The 22,142-nt window shown below is 38.1% G+C and overlaps 1 protein-coding gene across 9 annotated transcripts in view; it reads left to right on the top strand.

The window, feature by feature from the left end:
- Positions 1-3,842: 3,842 nt before the first annotated feature.
- The window catches only part of PTBP2 (polypyrimidine tract binding protein 2), a gene marked incomplete at its 5' end in the record, with an annotated part of 116,530 nt that continues 98,230 nt past the window's right edge, over positions 3,843-22,142 (top strand). For 5 of the 9 annotated variants that reach the window (XR_014492098.1, XR_014492099.1, XR_014492100.1 and 2 more), the window contains 3 exons: positions 3,843-4,024; positions 11,764-11,794; positions 20,518-20,593. Coding sequence is in view for 6 of the 9 variants with exons in the window: in XM_083359418.1 (XP_083215544.1) it covers positions 3,843-4,024; positions 11,764-11,794; positions 20,518-20,593 (289 nt within the window). The remainder of the gene's footprint in view (positions 4,025-11,763; positions 11,795-20,517; positions 20,594-22,142) is intronic. The other 4 variants (XM_083359422.1, XM_083359421.1, XM_083359420.1 and 1 more) reach the window with 2 other exon arrangements.

Genomic DNA, 22,142 nt, shown 5'->3' with positions numbered 1-22,142 from the left:
CTACAGCACCTTATAGAATTAACACCAAAAAATGATGTCCTTATCATCATGGGGGATTGGAATGCTAAACTAGGAAGCCAAAAGATAACCGGAATAACAGGCAAGTTTGGCCTTGGTGTACACAATGAAGCAGGGCACAGGCTGATAGAATTTTGTCAAGAGAATACGATGGTCATAGCAAACACACTTTTCCAAAAACTCAAGATACAGCTCTACACATGTACATCACCAGATGGCCAACACAGAAATCAGATTGACTATGTGCTCTGCAGTCAAAGGTGCAGTCAGTAAAAACAAGACCAGGAGCTGACTGTGGCTCAGATCATGAGCTTCTCGTTGCAAAATTTAGCCTTAAATTGAAAAAAGTAGGGGAAAGCACTAGGCCAATCATATCCCTGATGAATACACAGTAGAAGTGACAAATAGATTTAAGGAATTAGATCTGATAGACCTGAGTGCCTAAAGAATTACGGACAGAGGTTTGTTGGACCTGTGTCCCTCCTGACTGGTTTATGTGGCTCGGGAAGCTACACGAGGCTGGCTCCTGGCAGTTATTAATGCTTCCTTGAGTGAGGGGTGCTTCCCCACTGCCTTGAAGGAGGCGGTGGTGAGGCTCCTCCTCAAGAAACCTGCATTGGATCCAGCTATTTTAAATAACTTTCGTCCTGTCTCCAACCTTCGCTTCCTTGCGAAGGTTGTTGAGAGCATGGTGGCTCGGCAGCTCCCTTTGGTCCTGGAGGAAACTGAGTATCTGGACCCGTACCAATCAGGTTTCAGGCCCGGGTACAGCACGGAGACAGCATTGGTTGCGCTGGTGGATGATCTCTGGTGGGCCTGAGATAGGGGTTATTCCTCTGTCCTGGTCCTATTAGATCTCTCAGCGGCTTTTGATACCATCGACCATGGTATCTTGCTGAGACGTCTTGAGGGGTTGGGAGTGGGAGGCACCATTTTACGGTGGTTCTCCTCCTACCTCTCGGGCCGTTCGCAGACGGTGTTGGCAGGAGGGCAGAGGTCAACCCCGAGGCCCCTTAGTTGTGGCGTGCCTCAGGGGTCAGTCCTCTCTCCCCTCCTGTTCAACATCTACATGAAGCCACTGGGTGAGATCATCCATGGTTTCAGGGTGAGGTATCATCAATATGCTGATGATACCCAGCTTTTCATCTCTACCCCGAACCAACCCAGCGATGCCCTTGACGTGATGTCCCATTGCCTGGAAGTGGTACGGATCTGGATGGGGAAGAACAGGCTCCAGCTCAACCCGGCCAAGACTGAGTGGCTTTACATACCGGCATCTCATTTAGTCCAAGAGGTTCCATCTGTGAAAGTTGGACCATAAGAAAGGCTGAGCGCCAAAGAATTGATGCCTAATGCTGGGAAAGATTGAGGACAATAGAAGAAGGGGACGACAGAGAATTAGGTGGCTGGATGGAATCACTGAAGCAGTAGGTGTGAGCTTAAATGGACTCCAGAAGATGGTAGAGGACAGGAACACCTGGAGGAACGTTGTCCATGGGGTTGCGATGGGTCGGACACGACTTTGCAACAACAACAAATCAATCTATGTATCTATGTATCATCTATGTATCTATCTATCTATCTATCTATCTATCTATCTATCTATCTATCTATCATGCAAATACGGGTAGTTTTTGACTAATAGCCCTTCATTTAATGACCAAAGTTACAACAGCATTGAAAGAGTGACTTATGATTGTTTTTTATACAATCATTGCAGCATCCCTGTGGTCATGTGATCAAAATTCTGATGCTTAGCTACTGGCATGTATTCATGCCAGGGTCATTTGATCACATAATGTGATTTTCTGATGAGCAAAATCAATGGGGAAACCAGGTTCACTTAAGAACCATGTTACTAACTTAACATCTACAGTGATTCACTTAACTGTAGCAAGTTGTAAAATTGGGCAAAATTCACTTAACAACTGTCTTGCTCAGCAATAGAAATTTTGGGTTCAACTGTGGTTGCAAGTCAAGAACTATCTGTAGCAACATGTAAACATTTACAGAATACAGGTAGCCCTCAACTTACCACTACAATTGAGCTCAACATTTATGTTGCTAAATGAGACATTTGTTAAGTGAGTTTTGCCCCAATTTGTGACTTTTCTTGCCACATTTGTTAAGTGAATCACTGCAGTTGTTAAAATTAGTAACTTGGTTGTTACCGTGTTTCCCCAAAAGTAAGACCTACACCAAAAATAAGCCTAGCTTGATTTTTGGGAGTGGACCTAATATAATCCCCACTCCAAAAATAAGCCCTGAAGATCAAGCTAGGGCAGGGATGGAGTTTACCATTGCAACCAGGCCTCCCATGGATCAACACTTGCTTCGCCAGCCCACTTCTTCTGTGGCCAAAGGACAGCTTCATTCTGCAGCTGAGAAGGGAGCTCGGCCCTGAATTTTGCAGTTAGAGGCCTTTCCAGAAGGCCTATGCAGCCGGGAACTGAGCTATGGATTCAATCCGTAGCTCAGTTCTCGGCTGCACAGGCCTTCCACAAAGGCCTCTGACTGCGAAATGCAAGTCAGAGCTTCATTCTCAGCTGCAAACTGAAGCTGCTCCTTCCGCCACAGAAGTGGGCAAACTGGATGGGGCAGGCGGTGCCACTGCGGCCACGAGGTGAGTGGAAAAGACAGCCCTCCCCCAAATAAGACCTGGTGCCTCTTTTGGAGGCAAAAAACCAAACAAACCAGGTCTTATTTTGAGGGTAACACGGTAAATGAATCTGGCTTCCACATTGACTTTATCAGAATGTTGCAAAAGGTGATCACATGACCCTGGGACACTGCGACTGTCATAAATGTGAGTCAGTTGTCAAGCATCTGAATATAAATCACGCAACCGTGAGGATGTTGCAACTGTCATAAGTGTGAAAAATGGTCATAAGTCACTTTTTTCCAGGCTGTTGTAATTTTGAACTGTCACTATGCGAACTGTTGTAAGTTGAGGACTACCTGTAATGGTAAATAGGTCTCAAGTTACTGCTTGTCTAAACTTGCTGATTATGATCTTGCATAATCAACCCCAAAATAAAACTAATACTGAATATATTTAAAACTCTAACTGGATTAGAGTTCCACTTGCTCCTAGCCTCTTTACCACTCAGGTCATCAAATTTGCCCAGACGTTGTGGTAATAATGGCTTAAAAGGCTTAAGAGTATATTAATAAAATTAAATATTTAATTTTGGTGTAATTGGTATATAATTGAATTTGAAACACCTCTAAAAATTGGATGGGAAAGCATATACAAGTGCAGTCATAATGATTATCTCCTGCCTTAAAAGAATTCCCATGTTTTTAAAGGCAAAATCAAGGACTTTTGATTCGGTGTTCCCTGTATTTTTCAAACTTTTACTTAGGATATAGAGTCTGAGTAACACTGCAAAAACCTTACCAGCTTGGGTCACAAATAAGCTGTTCACAAATAAGAAACTGTATGTTTGACCGAAGATGTGGTGTGAGCCTAGCAAAAAGTGTAAAATACAGTAGACATTTACTCAATATTTACTACATCGAAGGGGAAAAAAAAAGAGGCCCAGTGTAGATATGAAAGGTTTCTCAGATCAAAATGAGCTACTCTGAAAGGCATCTTCCTATGTAAATAAATGTAACTCGGAAGGAGACCCTGAATAAATAATACCTCTACCTCAATAATCTCATGACCGAAACGGAGAACCCAGGACTGTCTTGCCCTCCCCCTTCCCCTTCCCCGGTGTATGCACATCCCATTTCGCCTGTCTTTACACCTTCCTAATCTTGTTGAGGGCAAAAAAATCCCCTCAGTCTTGTGGACTGAGCATGCCCGAGCCACCTCGCGCATGCCCATTGAGAACAAAAGAGCTCGCCGATTTGATGGGGAGCAGAACCTAATAGAGCTCGGCAACCTTCGGTGTTTTCCGTTGGGGCCCGGCCGCCATTTTCTCGCTCCCTCTTTTTACTCGCTAGCTGCGCGGCTCCCTGCCCTGGTCGCCAGCGCTTTGTCCTGTTCGGCGATGGACGGGTGAGTGAGGGAGTGAATGAGGGACGGCCGCCGGGAATAAGAAAGGGAGGAGGGAGTTGCCGCCGCCGCCGTCGGTTGCCGCCGCTTCTCCCGCCTTCTCTTTGCATCGCATCTGACGGGGACTGGCGGCGCATCCCTTGTCTGGCTCTTCCTCAGCCCCTTCCATCCTCGCCGGCTGGTTCGGGGTGTGCGAGCCAGGAGGTTTCGGGATGAGAGGAAAAGGGTGGGGGTGGGGAGAGAAGAGGCCGGGAAGGTGGACGGGAAGACGGCTCTCCCCTCCCCCCTCCCCTTACGGCCTCCAAGCCTGCTTTGCTGCCTCTCGGGGACTTGGGCCCGGCAGCCGCGCTGAGGCGCTGACGTGAGGCATCCTCCTATGAGCTGGTCTCTGAGATGCCGGGGGATCCAAAGTAGGAGGGCAACCCGAACAAGGCCTTAAATGCCGAATGAGTGGATTGACACACTTTCCGACTCTTTCCAGAGCGGCCTTCTGGTATTCGGCTTGGAGAAAGCTCGCCTCACAAGTCCCCCGGCCCCCTTTGTAAGCCTGCCTTTCCCCCCCCCCCTCCAAAAAAAAAACACAAAAAAAACCACCACCAGACACAAGGGAGCAGAGAGCAGCCAGGAGGCAGACGCCTTCCTCTTTTGTTCCCCCGCGGCCTTCTCCCTTCCAAGACAGAAAGATGTCTTTGTGTGCCTGGAAGACCGTTCTGTCAAAAGCACGAAGGGGAGGAAACGGCTGGGGGTGTCTGCCGTATGGAAACAACACGCAAGGGCTCTCATTGGCGGGATGGAGATTGGGCTGGGTAAGTCTGTAGCGTTGCTCAGACGAGGCCCTCTTTGTTTTTTTCTTTTTTTTTTTTCTTGCGAGGCCAAGCAGACCAACTATGTAATAAGGGGTCAACATCAAGAAAGGTGAAATTTTTATCACCCTTATAATTCTACAATATTTCAGTTTGCTTTGGGGGCGGGGTGGTGGTGGTGATAAAGCTATATACCACTTTAAACGGGAGTATTCCAATGTGGGCCTTAGCGAAGTTCAAGGTTGAGAGTTGACAGTTATTTGAAATCGGTTGGTCAAGGGGGAAATAATTAGGTATCATTATTATTATTATTATTATTATTATTATTATTATTATTATTATTATTACTACTACTACTACTACTACTACTACTACTACTACTACTACTACACACAATGATGTGAAATCACACCTGCCAGTTCTTTAGCTGGTGTTGGCCTTCATAGGTGTCAAGTCCTTCCCAAAAATCTAGTATGTCCTAATTTATCGGCATAGGATCCAAACAGCGTTGCCTTTCGTAAATTGACAGATTTATGAGCCAAGACTTTTTTATCCTTTGTATAATTGGAAATGACACACAGTGCTAATTTCAACTTTTCAACTATAAGCTTCTACCAATTTTTCATTGCTGGCACATCATAATTTTTTTTTTTTTACAGATGTTCCCGTTTGGAACATCAATCCATTTTGGTGCCTGTGTTATGTTGTTTAAAATCAGTTGGTGTGATCTTGCATGAGCTGAGTGTATGATCTACTGTTTCTTCTGCTTCCTTGCCCAGTCTGCCCTTTAAATCATTTGATGATTTTTCAGTTTGGTCTTATTCCATTAGTTTGAATAGCTTGCTTTTGAGCAGCCAAAATCAAGCCTTCACTTTCTTACTTAATGTGCTAGTCCAAGTCATTTCCAGTTTTTATCTTTCTCCATTTTCCCCTTAATCTTTTGTCAAAATTGACCATGTACAGCAATACTTTTCCTTGCCAGCATTCTATTCTTTTTGAAATAATTGTACATTTCATGTTTCCCCCCCTTACATTTAAAAAGTTCCAATTTTTAACTTGCTTCAATGCTTGCTCTTTGCTATCTTTTATAGTTTCACTTGAAGTAAACCTCTGCTTCCATTTCTGCATGGCACATATAATCTATCAATATTACTTCCAGTATGTAACACATAGTGAATAGTCATTAGCTTTCTTGCTTTTCAGTCTAAACTTGTTCAGCTTGTGTCAGTTAATCAAGCAGTGTATTGCATCATAAATATGGGCCATTATTGATGACTTTGATGGTGTTTTCACTGTTCAATTTTCTCTTTAGCACTTTTCTCACTCTTTGGATGTATTCTTTACTTATCACATTGTTAACTTGTCCATGCTTAATGTTATTCAACTGTAAAATGCTCAGATACTTGTAGGCTTCATTGTAATGGCTCCTGATGGCTTGGCCATTCAGTATTTCAGTCCCATTACTGTTTGTGTTTGTATCTCAATTTATTGCTACTGTAGCACATTTCCCTAGGCCAAATCTCATTACTACGTTTTGTGCTAAATATTCTTACCTCACAGGTAGTCCTTGACTTATGACCACAGTTGAGCCCAACATTTCTATTGCTAAGCAAGACAGTTATTAAGTGAATTTTGACCCATTTTACAACCCTTCTTGGCACAATTGTTAAGTGAATCACTGCAGTTGTTAAGATAGTAACATAGTTGTTAAGTGAATCTGGTTTCCCCTTTGACTTTGCTTGTCAGAAGATTGCAAACAGTGATCACATGATGCTAAAACATTGCAACCGTCAAAAATATGAGCCAGTTATTTATTTATGAGTCATTTATTTAAAAATAAGTAAATATGAACCAGTTGCCAAGTGTTGAAATTTTGATATAACATGACCACAGGGATGCTGCAATGTTCATGTGAAAAATGCTCATAAGTCACTTTTTTGAGTGCCATTGTAACTTCGTATGGTCACTAAACAAATGGTTGTAAGTTGAGGACTACCTGTATTTGTCAGTGATTGGATTTTGATTTCCAATTTTCCATAAAGTTTCAGATCATCCATATAAAGCAAATAGGAGGTTTTATTAGTATTTTTGTAGTATGGTAGTCAAGATTTATTTTCTTCAAAGATTGTAGCAATGACAAATAATAAGGATATTACTAAATCACCCTGGAAGATGTCTTTCCTAATATTGACAAACCCACATATTTGTTTTCTAACCACCAATTCTATCTTCCACTGCTTCATTATTTTTTCTATAAGCGTTCTAATGATTTTATTGACGAGTTGTTTGCAAATATTTGATAATCCATCTAGGTGGTAATGAATGAACCTTTATTGTCAAAGTACAACCATGTATACATTGAGATTGGCTGAGGCTCTCTTCATGCCCACACCCCCAACTTACAGTGACACAAACCCTCCATCTTATTACACCATGTGAGCTAATTGCACAACACACCGGCCTCGCAAGTCAATCATGCATAAAGTTTATAAAATTATATCCCGTTCAAAAGCCTAACAGCCCATCGATAAAAGCTGTTTTTCAGCCTGTTGGTATGGCTGGCTATACTCCTATATCTCCTACCTGATGGTAGGAGAGTAAAGAGATACTGTCCATGGTGTGAGTCATCCCTGAGAATTTTCCTCACTCTTCCAAGGCAGTGAGCCCTGGCGATGTCATCCAGTGGTGTCAGGGGACAGCCCACAATGTCTTGTGCTGTGTTCACCACCCTCTGTAATACTTTCCTATCCGCGGCTGTCAGACCAGCATACCAAACCACAATACAGTACGAGAGGACGCTCTCTATAGTAGACTGGTAAAAGAGGGTCATTAGCCGTTGTTCTACCCTGTTCTTCCGCAAGACCCTGAGAAAGTGAAGCCTCTGTTGGGCCTTTCTGGCCACCTGGGTTGTATTAACTTTCCAGGTCAGATCTTCGCAGAGGTAGACTCCCAGAAATTTAAAGGAGAAATTTAAATGAATCACTTTTTTTATAATCAATCCAGACCATGTGTAAATTAGTTTTTCACCTTTTTGTAATTCTTCAGAACCATTTTACCAATCAGAAGTTGATCTTTTGTGCCTCTGCTTTTCCTTTTATTGTTTTTTGTTTTACTGGAAGGATGTTATTTTCTTCTAATCAGTCTTGGATATTGTCTGTTACTAGGCCGGTGATTAAACATTGTAGGCAAGCATGTTATTGTCCTATAGTTTACTAGTGTTGACCTTTTCACTTGGTATTTTTGAATCAGGTAAGTTTTTCCAGAATAACCAATCACTGATGTCTTCTTTGTGCAATATTTCATTAAGATGTTTAGCTATAATTGGATGTAAGGTAATCAGATATTTGAGCCAAAAGCCACACAACTGATAATTTCCAAGAGATGTCCAGTTCTTAATTTTTAATCATTTCTGCTGTAATTATTAGTTCTTTCATTTGATTTTATTAAATTCATCTTCAGATTCTTTTATCTATCCAAAGTTTTTATTATAGTCTATTGAAGTTTCCCATAGATCTTTCCAAAACTGGATTGTTTTTTCTCTTTTTTTGGTTTTCCATGATCAGAATTTCTACTGCCATTTATCCTTAGAATCACCTCTGGTCTTAATGGTTATTATGAACAAGATTCCTCTCTGTTGGATCTTTAAGTCCCATAATAATCTGCTCATTTTTCAAAACCTTCTCAATTTTGATGGTCCCCATAGTTTTTACTACATATAAATTCAAACCTCTGGCAACTTGGTGATGCTGCTGCTTGTAATTTGTTAAATTTTGCTCCTGCTGCAGCCACTGATCAAAAAGTTAATTGTTTCATCCTTTTCCTACAAAGGTGACATTTGCCGTTTGTTGCATGTTGTATTTTTGCCATGACGCAGTTAGTTGACAAAGTTTGTTCTTGAGCCACTAAAATAAAGCCTTCAGTTTCTTTCTTTAACAGTCTTGATTTTAAGCAAGGCCATATAGGGTTTTTAATCTATTTTCTTCCAAGTATTGACCATTGGCTTGCTCTTCCAATTAAAAAATCGGTTTTCAATTGTTTCTTTTCTATATTCAGTCTTCACCTTTCACCTTTGTTGTTTTCAAGAGCTTTCCTTGACTGACTTCCTTCAGCAAGGCTTCCTGGCTCAGGCCATACTTTTCTTCCTCCAGTTTGCTTCACTTGTAGGAATTCTATACTCCTCAACTCTTGACAAATACAATGGATCAATGTCACCTTTGGGGCGCAGGTTTTGTGCATTGTCATTTTCTCTTGGCTTCCAATCCAAGTTATCAAGTTCTATCTGAGTCCTGTCAGTTATTCTTGTATATAGAATAACAGGGACTGCTCAAGTTTAATTGCTGATAATCCCACCATTCAGCTTTGATTTCAAATTTTTCAAAATAATGCATTATAAAAGAAAGCAAAGATAGTAACAATAGTGATAGGCAATCCCCAAACATCTGTAGCACCACGTGAACACCATTACCAATTGCAAAAAAACAGCATTACTTGGGTCAGCTTACATGCTGTGGTGATAACCTTCACACCATCAGATGACATCTGCCTACCCCAGGCCCTTGAAAGGATTTGATATATTCATAAAAAATACCAAATTCACTCTAAATATGTGACTGTGTGATCAATACAGTAATAATAATTAGCTAAAGTGGTATGCTCTAGTTTTGTAATTTTTATTCAGTCCATTCTTGATAATGATGTATGTGGTTATTACCTATAAAGTTTTATAGGCTCTGAATATCTGGGAGATTGCTTCTCTCCAATTGTTTCTGTCTGCAGAGTACATTCTAGTAAGAATGGGAGCACTCCAAGTCCTCCCCATTAAACATTGTCATCTTGTGGGACCTAGGAAGTGGTTCTTTTCTGTTGTGGCTCCCACCCTTAGGAACAGCCTCTCTCCCCCTCCCCCCCAAAAATATTGATGACTGCACATTACTAGGATTCTGGACAGTTTGATGCTTATGATATTTTTTCTTTTGTTGTTATTGTTCATCACATTTTTTACTCTGGACTGTGTGTCTGATTTTATATTTTTAGCTGTTTTTTCCTAGTTTTGTACACTGCCTGAAATACACTGGAGTTGGGCAGCCAATAAATTTATATAAATAAATAATAAAAGTTAACTTAATTTCCTTGATCATGGTCTTAGTTTGTTAGATCTCTAGTACATGCTGGTAAATAAATTTAGCAGGTTGCCTTTATAACTTGGTATTATGATTATTGCTTGACATGCTGCTGATAATCAGTTTGATAACAATGACTTCATTACTCAAATGTGTTTTCTAAGATAATTTAGTGTAATTTTATAATCACTATGGGGTTTTGAGAGGCATCCAAGCATGATTGTGGTGATTTTCATAAAATGAGATACAAAAACTGATTCTGTGATAGCTATACTGTAAGGAAGCTATCAAAACCCAGTCTTGGGATCATATATATCTCCCTTAAATATATGCCATTTGATGAACCTCAGTTTAATTTTTGACTGGAAATGTATTATATAAATAATAGTGTTCTCAAATCTCTACCCCCCACTCCAATTTTTTTAAAGGAGCTGGTTGATTGTATTTAATTTCATATAAACTGAATTTAAGGGAACCCAAGATGTTAGGTTTTACAGTATAATTACAGTGTTTAAAATATATTAATGTCAACTTCTTTGCTTGTCATAATTCTAGTTTATACGTGTTTGTGGCATGTAGGCTGTTCTTTATTCTGATGCTATTTACTGTGCCATGAAACAAAACACTTTAAGCTAGAATTTTAATATAATAAGTGTAAAACTAATTAGAACTAGATTGCACTTTAATTAACTAGGGTTATAAGGACACCCAACTCAAAAAATATGATTCTGGGCAGATGTATTGGACTGTGGGGAAGAACATTGGGAATGAGAAGGAAGAGCCACAGCCTAGATAATGGTTTGATCAGTGAAATCGGTATAAAACAGTGATGGGATGGAGAAAATATCTCAGAAGGGAACTTCCTCCCTATTCCTCTGGAAAAATAAAGGCAAAGGATTGGGAAAATGCTTTCAGACTTGCAATATTCTGTTATTGTAACCTGAGAATAAAAGTAATACCAAAACTCATCGTTTCGATTTCTTAGCTGGACCACTTCTTAGGGCTGACAGCAGCATACAACAACAAAACCCCCACAAACCGACATAACATTAAAATGCATAAATATAAAATGCAGGGAAAAAATGGGATCAATTCAACTAGTCCCTAATGCCTGGAAGAAAAGCCAGATCTTAAATGCAAGCAGTCATATGTCAACTGGAAGATTGTTCTAGAGAACAGGAGCAGTTACAGAAAAGGCCAGTTGCATCATGCGGAGGCTGTGCCCACCACAGCTCTGGAAGTGGGAAAAAAAGTCACAATACGTCACGACACATCACGTGACATGGCGAGTTTGACACCCGTGCTGTAGATACTCATATTTAAAAGAAGGAACCTAGAGCATGCCCTCCCCATGTGAGCATGTGGGACTGACAGATTTTCTTGGGAAAAGACAGCCCCTCAAGTTTTGTCATAGCAATTTCCATTGTAAGCAGACTCCTTCTCTATGTAGCTAACCATTTGTCTAATTTGCAATGGGGGAGGGGGGCACCATAATAGATTTGGAGCAACTCTGCAGAAAATTCTGGGAAAAAAGCAGGGAAGTAGAAATTTATTTCTTATTCAACACAATCATTTACCTTTAATATGATAGTGCCACTTTGAATAGCAACATGGCTGGCATATAAATTTAATAAATATGTCATGATAATATAAATACTGTATAGCAATGTGAAAATGCTAATTTATTTCTATTCTCAATTTTTCCTAGTTTTTAAGTAAACAGGAAGTTAAACAGCAAATTGAATATTTGATTTTATGAAAAATGTTTGCTTTGAAAAAAAAAAAAATTCCTCTTCTAAAATCTGATTTTTTTTTCCAGCATTGTTACTGATGTTGCAGTTGGTGTGAAGGTATGTAATCAATTTAAATTATAATGTTGAATAATGAAAACATTGGTCTAAAAATATTTATTTCTAAATTTGTTTAGTATTATCTTGGTGACTGCTTGTCATTCTTTTATCTAGAATCTTCAAGCAACCTAGAAGTTAGTAGAAAACCCCCAAATTATTTACCATAATTACCAGTATCTAAATATAATTGCAACCAGCTATAGAATGAATTAAAATATTATTGAATAGCTTGCAGAGAAGGAGATAATTGATAGGGGATTTTCACACTTCTAATTTAGGGTTTTTACAATAGTACTGGGGAAAAAAGAATCTTATTTCATTTCAAGCTATTTTAGCTGCATTCTCAAGGCCTTCTGTTTTTATTATTCTTAAAGGTCTTTTCTAGATATAACCTTTGCAAATTTTATACCTCAAGTAATGGAATTGCGCTGTAAATATGTATACTTCTTTGCCAGCACAATTTTTCTTGCCCTCTGCCTTTAATACTTACAGTTTAGATATCTATTGGTTTACACATTGCATTAAACCATGATTTAGCTTTGTTGGTTTTGATGTGGAGTGTAAATCTAATCAATATGCTTTGTAAATTATGATTTATGTATGAGAATGTGTGGCCACATGCCCAAAACATTTTATTCACTAAACAGCTTGGCATACTATTTTTATGAACTAAACTTTGGTTTTTTTCCCCTTTTCCTTTGTCTTGATTGGTTAATTTAACTTTGGATTCCGTATCCTCTGCAAACTGTTGGTAGATTTTTCTTTCAAAATTTCACTATGAGTAGGTTAGGATCAGATCCCAGAAACTGTATTACAAGCATAAATATTCCCCATTTTTGAAGAGGCTCGTTCCTGAAATTAGGGTTTGAAATACAGTAGAACCAAATTGTAAAGATTTTTGTTAATAATACTATAACATTATAGTGGTGGTGCAGTGGTTAGAATGTACGGTAGTACTGCAGGCTAACTCACTGCTCACTCCAGGAGTTCAATTCTGAGCCACTCAAGGTTGACTCAATTTTCCATCTTTCCAAAGTCAGTAAAATGAGGACGCAGATTGTTGGGGGCAGTATACTAACATTGTAAACCGCTTAGAGAGGGCTGTAAAGCACTATGAAGTGGTATGTAAGTCTAAGTACTATTGCTATATTAATATTAGGATTTTTTTTCTATCTAAATAAATGGAGTATAACATAACAACATACCAAAGGAAAGAATTAGTAATTGTTGAAATACCTTGTAATGAGACATAAATTTTTGGATTGGGTTCATATAGCACACAAAATCACAAATAAGTAAGCCACATTTTGACTTTATAACATATATGCACATACATGTGTAAGTAGGGGCATTCTTGATGAATAAAGTATAATTAGAGTGCAGATGGTAACTTCTGTAATCTTACCTCAAATTAAGGGGTTACAAGGTCATAAAAAGAGATTTTTTAAAAAAAAATTGGGCCAATTTTGATATTATTTTTTTTAAAAAAATACCATCCTTAAACAATGTGTCTCTAAAATTAGCTTAGGCTGCAGTAAGTGAAATTTAGGGCTACTAAATTTAGGGCTACTAAATTTGTGAAAAAAGTGGCCTGCACATATTGCTTTCCTTTTCATTTACCTTATATGTATATCCATTTCTGACCTCCCGTTTAGGCTTACTTTGCTGAGAAATGGTTGTTATCTTAGAAAAAATGTAATTCTGGTCTACATATAACATAACCCTAATTTAAATAAAAGTTTGATTTGCATATAATTCTGAGCCAGAAAACTTAATTGTTTTCTGAAACAAATCATATTGGTGTGATTTACCTATAAAAGTAAATCATATTACATTGTGAGTTACTGGGGAAAAAAGAAAGCATCACATTATGCTAATATTGGTTACAGACTAAAGTTTTAGATGTGGTGCTAGATTTTTGAAATGAAAATTTTGAATTTCTGGGGGATTATTCTACCGTATTCAGAATTCTTGTACTGGAAATAGAAACATTCATTGGGAAATCTATGTAGAAGAGAATATTTGTAGCTGTGGGGAATATCATCAGTACACTAGAGTTGTAGTAATGAAACTTCTACAGTAAAACAACCAAACTCAGCACCTAATACCCCATAAATCTATATATGTAAATAATGCTGTAGAGCTTATTGGATACTTTTAAATACTCCAAATGGAAAGAATTATCCATTTTGCCATGTTCAGACAGTTGTGAATAGTTTATTTTGTCAACAACATCACTGTTAATCACAAGAGTTGTAATGAAAGATAGCCACTTTACTCCTTAAACAAAATAATAATTACTGTATGTAATTAACAGCAACTGTTAACTGTAAATCATTTAATATGTATGGGAACTAATAATTAATAATAATTAATAACTAATTGGTGGCACAGTGGGCTAATGCCTCCTTAAGTAACACCAGCTGCCTGCAATTAGTGCAGGTTCGCATCCCACCAGGCTCAAGGTTGACTCAGCCTTCCATCCTTCCGAGGTAGGTAAAATGAGGACCCAGATTGTTGGGGGCAATTAAGCTGACTTTGTAATAATGCCGCTTGGGGGGGGGGGCAAAAGCCCTAATAAGCAGGCATATACATAGAATGAAGGCTATTGCTAAGCACATTGGTTTGTGCTTAAATTGTAAGCCGCCCTGAGTCTTCGGAGAAGGGCGGGATATAAATGGGATTAAAATAAAATAAATAAAAAAATAAAAATAATACTAGAAGAAAGCAAAACATTTTGGCTCTTTTGAAGCTAACAAGGAAGGCAGTTGAATAATTCTAGGCTGTTAAATGAGCAATCAAAGTAAAATTGGGCAGAACAAGGTTTTTGGGCCCATGTATCTGTTTTGGGTGGCTTCGAGGAAAATTGTTTAGTTTAATCATCTTTATGATTAAACAGAACCATTGGAAGAGTTTTCTATGCCCTAAATGGCTTAGAAAAATGTGTAAAATATTCTACAGTAATCTATGATGTTTTCAGAGAATTGTGGCAGTAGTTCTTTAAGGATCAAAACGGGAGTTTGTAAAAAGGAATCAGTGTCAAAATAATGGATACAACAAAGTGGTGGAAGTCTCAGTCCTTTTTATGTACAATATATGTGATGTATTGAAGCACAGAGACAGTGTTTCAATCACCTGATCAAACTTGCTATTTTGACTCTGTTGATACCCTGGTCTCATCCCCAAGATTGATGAGTGCATGGTAGATCTAATCATCTAGAACAGCAGCATCCAACCTTTGGGGCACCAGGGACCGGTTCTGTGGAGAGAGGTTTTTCTGTAGACCAGAGGGGATGTGGTTTTGTGTGCTGCCTGCATCCCACGGATGAGGCTTCGCTTGTTTGCGCAGCCCAGTTTCTGGCATGCCGCAGACCGGTGCCGCCCCATGGACCAAGGGTTGGGGACTCCTGATCTAGAATAAATGATCTCTCATCCTTCTTTTGGCCCTTTTTGGAATAAGCCAAACTCCTGGAGCTGACTATATATCTGATGTGACAAAGTCAGGTTATAGGGAATGTTTGGATTGGTGTTGGTTGCAGGCTTGCGATTGTCACATTTGGCCTAGAATTTTTGCCAGCAATCTCTTGCCCCTCTTTTTCCATCATCAAAGTTCTGTCTTAGAAGTTCATGCCAAGTTTTCCTTATTTATCAGCATAGGAATTGCTGTATGAACGGTAGTTGATTATATGTTTTACATCATATTCTGCAGTGTTAAGTACTGTACAAATATACAGAGATTCTATGTATACTTATAATCATTACAATAGGTGAAGCCAAACACCTTTTAAAATCAGTATTTAACTTTCATATTGATCTCACGTTTACTTTATATACAAATTAGTTGAGAACTTGAAAACATAATCTGCTTAATTTTAACATTTTTGAGGCATTAGAAAGAGTCACAAGGAAAAAGTCTACAGTGCAGAAATATGCTAAAAGAGAATGAATGACTCAAATATATTGCAAGAAGATTATTTAAATGGTTTCCAAAAATCTTGGAAAGTTATACTACAAAGGTTTTTACACTGTCCTTAAAACACATTTTAAAAGGCAGTGTTAACTGTCAATATAACCTTCTTTACATAGATGGAAACTATTTTAAAATATAATGGTAATTCAGTATGTTCATGGAATTGAGGCTAGCAAAAACTGTCAGTTTTCTGTGAAGGTAAGTGATGGTTTCAAATATTCTTATCTTAAATTGTGGGTAAATTTTAATTAAACTTTCAGGATTTATTAAATCATTACTTTATCTTTCAAACCAATTGTTGCATTCACATGAGGAAATATGCTCATCTGTGGAGCCTGATAAGTTGACTCTTGCATATGGAAACAGTTACATCTTTGATCCTGTCCAGATATGGAAGTTCAGCAGAGTTGGATTTAGATGGGAAACCATGAGGGAATTGGGTTGAAGACCTCATTGGGATTTCAAAAAACTTCATGGAAAAAAACAACATTGAACTATTTCCATGCTATAATGAAGATAATTGTGCAAATAGTCACAGTTCCGGTTAGGGAATGCCGGAGGGTGATCCCCATAGGGAGGGCATTTTCTGTGGGCGCGCCTGCCCTTTGGAATGATTTACCTGTGGAACTCTGGACCACCCCCGATCTGCGTTCATTTCGCCGGGACCTGAAAACCTGGCTTTTCGATCTATCAGGCCTGGACTGAAGGGGTTTTAGCTTTTAATATTGTTTTAATTGTTGGGCTTTAATTAATTTAATTCATTTTAATTTTATATTATCTTTTTATATTGTCTTTTATATGCTGCCCTGTAAACCGCCCTGAGTCCTTCGGGAATAGGGCGGTATAGAAAACTAAATAATAAATAAATAAATAAATAAATAAATAAATAAATAAATAAATAAATAAATTTGTTCATACAGAAGTTGAGCTCAACTGAAAGGATCATTACTTTTCAGTTTTCTTGTGAATTTAGCAAAGATTGAAAAAGTAAATATTACATATGAAATTAGCTTCCCGCTTTGTCCCTCCTTTTACAAACCAGGGTTTGAAGACAGGCTATTACTATTTATAATTCTTATTCTATGCTTTACATAATTAATTACCCTGAAAAAGAGTGTATATATTTAACAAAAGTAATTCAGCCATGATAAAACAATTTTGCTATTGTCTAGTAGTGGCATATCAAGTTGGGGAAAATGTATGAATCTCTTTTTCAACAACCTGGTGTCTCCTGTTAAATTAAATAGCCATAGCTTGTGGGGAAGGATGCTTTTAGATAGGTCTTTATTGCACAAAGTGCAAATGGAACCAATAGGTTGCTGTGCCTGTGTTCAGCTAAAGTATTATTTTTATCAATATGTTAAAAATAATGCAATAAAGTAGCTGGAAATACAAGTAGTGCAGAATATGGCAGTTAAGAGGGAATGAATACTTACATAATCCCAGCATTATCAAGTAAGACTATACAGGTAGTCCTCAACTTATGGTCAGAAATGGAGTGGAATTTTGATCACTAAGAGTGGTCATCTGTCATTATTAAGCAAGTCTCATGTGACTGGATCCTTGTCAAAAGTCGGCTGAGTATGTCACATAAGATGCTGCAACCATCACAGATACGAGCCAGTTGCCAAGTGCCCAAATTACAATCAGATGGGATTGGTGTGATGATCACAATTGAAGGATGGGTTGTAAGTCACTTTTTCTAAGGCCATAGTTATAGGTTGAGGACTACCTGTAAAGCAAGAGCCCTTTTATTTCAGTACTTTGGGTTACATATTGGCCAACAGATGCTTTTGGAAGTTCACAATGATGAACAAGAGAGTGATAACCATGTGATTTTCCAGCTAGCTATGATTCATGAAGCATTATACAGGTATTAATTTAACTATTAATAATACTTTTTCCTGATGTTTTCAATGTTTTATTTTTAATGTTGCAAACAGTTCAAAAATCTTCCAGAATTACTGAGAGTCAGGCAGCATATAAATTTAAATAATACTAATAATAAAAATCCCCCAGTGTCTTGATAGTTATCACCACGTTTTATGGCATCAACTTTTGAAGTTTAATGATGCAGTTGGTAAAGAAATACTTCTCTTATCTGTTTCCTCCTATATTTTGTTTTAGTGGGTTGCTTCTTGAAGAGAGAAAGAAAGCTCTCTTTATTCATATTTTTGTACAATGTATGATTTTATATCCCAATGTGAGGTCTTCCTTTTTTACTTTAGCTCAAAGACCAAAACACTAAAATGCCGTAGTCATTTCTGGAAGGGATGCTGTTCTAACTTCCTAATCAGTTTGTATAACCAGTCCTTCATTTGGTCTTAGTTTGCTTTTAGAGACTTATTTATTTATCTGTACTGCCTTTATTATTTTTACAAATAACTCAAGGCAGCGAACATGTCCAACCTGCCTGCTATTTTCCCTACAAAAAAAGCACTGTGAGGTGGGTTGGGCTGAGAAGCAGTGACTGGCCCATAGTTATCCAGCTGGCTTTCATGGCCTAAGGCAGGACTTGAATTCACAGCTCCTAGTAAAAGGTAAAGGTAAAGGTTTCCCCACACATGTGTGCTAGTCGTTTCCAACTCTAGGGGCCGGTGCTCATCTCCGTTTCAAAGCCGAAGAGCCAGCGCTTGTCCGAGGACGTCTCCGTGGTCATGTGGCCGGCATGACTAGATGCCAAAGGCGCACAGAACGCTGTTACCTTCCCACCACAGTGGTCCCTATTTTTCTACTTGCATTTTTACGTGCTTTCAAACTGCTAGGTTGGCAGAAGCTGGGATGAGTAACAGGCGCTCACTGTTACGCAGCACTCGGGATTTGACCCACTAAACTGCCGACCTTCTGATCGACAAGCTCAGCGTCCTAACATACTGAGCCACCGCGTCCCTGTCTCACAGCTCCTAATTCTTTAACTAATAGACTCTTTTCTTGTTTTTTGCAGTTTTAAATTAGAAATATGGAATCTCAGATCTATGGGTTAAATCTGTCCTCAGTTCTGGACTCTTTCACAATCTCTGCAAAATGGTGGTTTTCAAAATTTCCCTCATTTTCCTATGCCAAAATCAAAGGAGGATGAAGATACGGTAGTGCTTAAAAGTTTGTGAACCCTTCAATATTTTTGCATAAGTATGATCTAAAATGTGAGCAGTTTTCCATAGAAGCTCTAAAACTAGATAAAGAGAACCCAGTTAAAAAATTGAATCAAAAACATGATACCTGTTTATTTACTTATTGAGGAAAATGATCCAAAACTACATATTTGTGTGAAGCAAAGACCTGTGAAACTCTAGAATTACTTAAACTTCTTTTGAAGGAGAAATTAAGAGTCATAAGTTTCGATCAATGGGTATGAGTATGGGAGATCTTGTCTTGAACAGAATTGTAGGTGTTCACTATCAACAGCAACAGCGTTTAGACTTATATACCGTTCCATAGTGATTTACAGTACTTACTGAGCATTTTACCATTGTCAGCATGTTGCCCCCAACTATCTGGGTCCTTATTTTACCAACTTTGGAAGGATGGAAGGCTGGGTCAATTTTAAAACGCTTATGATTAAGCTCCTGGCTGTGGGCAGAGTTTGTCTGCAATGCTGCATTCTAACCACTCCACCACCATACCTCAGTCTGATGTTCACAACACAGGTATTTGGAAGTGTGGCATGACTCAAATAGAGGAGATATCTGTGAACTACAAAAAAAAAACGGTTATTAATGCTCACCAGTTTAGAAAAGTTTACAAAAGGTTACAAAACTCCAAAAGAGTTTGGGCTCCACCAGTATCCAAATGGAGCATTGCTGCCCATCTACAGTTTATGAAAGACTTACTTGGATAAGCCCAAAAGCGATTGGAAGAATGTTCTGTGGACAGATGAGACCAAAATAGAATTCTTGGGCTTGAATTTTTCAGTTTGGCGAAAGGCAAGCACTGCATTCCAGCATAAGGACCTTATCCCATCTGTGAAACATGGTGGCATTATCATGCTTGGGGGCCTTCTCTGCTGCTTTTGGACCTGGACAGCTTGCCCTCATTGGTAGAACTATGAATTCTGAATTGCATCAGCAAATTCTGCAGGAAAGTCTCAGGGCATCTGTCTGAACTGAAGCTCAAGAGAAACTGGGTCATTCAACAAGACAACAACCGAAAACACATGTCATACAAGCAAAGAATGATTAAAGCAGAAGAAAGTCATTTTCATCATTTTCCTCAATAAATCAGTGAATAAGTATGTTTTTCCCTCATTTGCTTTTGACTCATTTGTTTAATTTGGTTCTCTGTCTAATTTTAGGACAAGTGTGAAGAACAGATTACCTTTTAGGACATATTTATTCAGAAATATTGAAAAATACTGAAAATTCAAAAGCGTTTACAAACTTATTTTTTTTAAAAAAACTATATATCTACAGCTTCAAGGCTCTCATTGCTTTTGGAAATACCACCTGATAATTTAGTTGCTTCTCATTTTTCTAATTGGATTTTTATAATTTAATCTCTTATCTGCTATTTTCATGGGGCTTTGGACAAGTAACTTTTGTTTTAGTCTCACCTGAAGAGACTATCATAACTGAATAAAAAAATAGATGTAAATAATATCTTTTGAAAGGACACCTGAAAGCTTAGTGAAAAAAAATGATAACCCTTTAAATAAGTTTCCTGCCTCTAGATTTTCACTTGATGCCATTTTGACATTGTTAATACCAATTTTGTATTTTTTAGATGGCAAAATGCTTATTGTTTCTTTCTTTCTTAGAGAGGATCTGACGAACTTCTTTCAGGCAGTGTACTCAATAGCCCGAACTCTAATATGAGCAGCATAGTAGTTACTGGTAAGTGATGCATTTTAAAGGATCATTGTTATTTGAATATTAAAATATGTCCATCTTGCAGAATAGATTAAAATGTATAGCAGAAAGAATGTTCATGATGCAATTTGAATAATGATACACTAAACTTTTTTTTAAAAAAAATAACAAAGCCAGCAATAAGTGCCTGAACTACAACTTGTGTGATGTTTGTGTGTATAAATAAATAAATTGGAAAAATCTTTCATTCTGTATGTTTAAGGCAGGATAACAAATGTAAGTTTCTGCAACAATCTTCTTGAATCCACAGCCTCACCTACAATTGTTATTTAGCTATGATGTACAGGTAGTCCTTGATTTATAACAGTTTATTTAGTGACCATTCAAAATTAGAATAGCAGTGAAAAAAGTGACTTATGACTGTTTTTCCCAGTTAAGACCGTTGCAACATCACATGATCAAAAGTTAGATGCTTGGTAACTGTCTCATATTTATGACAGTTGCAGTGTCCCAATGTCATGTGATCACCCTTTAAAAACCCCTGACATGCAGAGTCAATGGGAAGCCAAATTCATTTAACAACCCTGCCATTAATTTAACAACTGCAGTGATTCACTTAACAACTGAGGCAAGAAAGGTCATAAAATGGGATAAAATTCACTTAACAATTGTCTCACTTAACAACAGAAATTTTGGGCTCAATTGCAGTTGTAAATCAAGAACTGCCTGTATTGCAGAAAATTAATACTGAAATTTACCTATTTTCCTTCACCCTCTCCACCTGTTTAGTCTTCTGTCCTTTTTACTGTGGTATTTCTATTCTACTCTGTCTGCCACATATAAGAATATACTAAATGTGCGATAAAAAATGTTATGCTTTATGCTATGCCCTTGAATAATTATGTAAGTTTTGCAAATAATGTTAAAAGGGCAAGTGCCCAGCCTTTTCAATTATTCAGATAATCTCTTGCTTGAGCATCTAGCAACTATAGAATTAATGTATTGAAATCTTAGTGTTCTCCTTAATTAATTTTGTAATTAATTTCCTTAATTATAGATCAAGGTATGTTTTCATTTTCTTTGATGCTACTATTTATCCTAAATTTGATAGCTAGTATTAGAATTTATTTTAGTTCTTAAGTTATTCTGGGACTTTTTGCTGAGAGTGCTACTAATGTACAAATGAACTGAAACTAGAATATAATAAAATTAGGAGAGAAGGTATTCTGGGATGGCATACTTATAATAAGTAGGTAATCTTGGATTGGTCAATGACCTGCATAGGGATACCTGTTTCAGTCTGGTTGTATATGTTGGGATTGTGTGCTTTTTTTTTTAATACTTTCAAGTCAGGGATGACTCCTGGCGACTGCCTGGACAAGTGCCTGTAATTTTCTTGTCAAGATTTCAAAAGTAGTTTGCCACTGCCTGCTTCCTAAGACTGAGAGAGTGTGACTGGGCTGAGGTGACCCAGTTGGCTTCATGGCTAAGGCAGAATGAGAACTCATGGTTTCTCGCTTTGTGCCTCAAGCACTACACAAAACTGCCTCTCTAATATGCTAGTGTTAGATGG

Source organism: Vipera ursinii (genome assembly GCF_947247035.1).
Source record: "Vipera ursinii genome assembly, chromosome: 3".
Taxonomy (NCBI): Eukaryota; Metazoa; Chordata; class Lepidosauria; order Squamata; family Viperidae; genus Vipera; species Vipera ursinii.
Note: the sequence above shows the minus strand (reverse complement) of the source record. Positions and strands in the feature narration are given on the sequence as shown.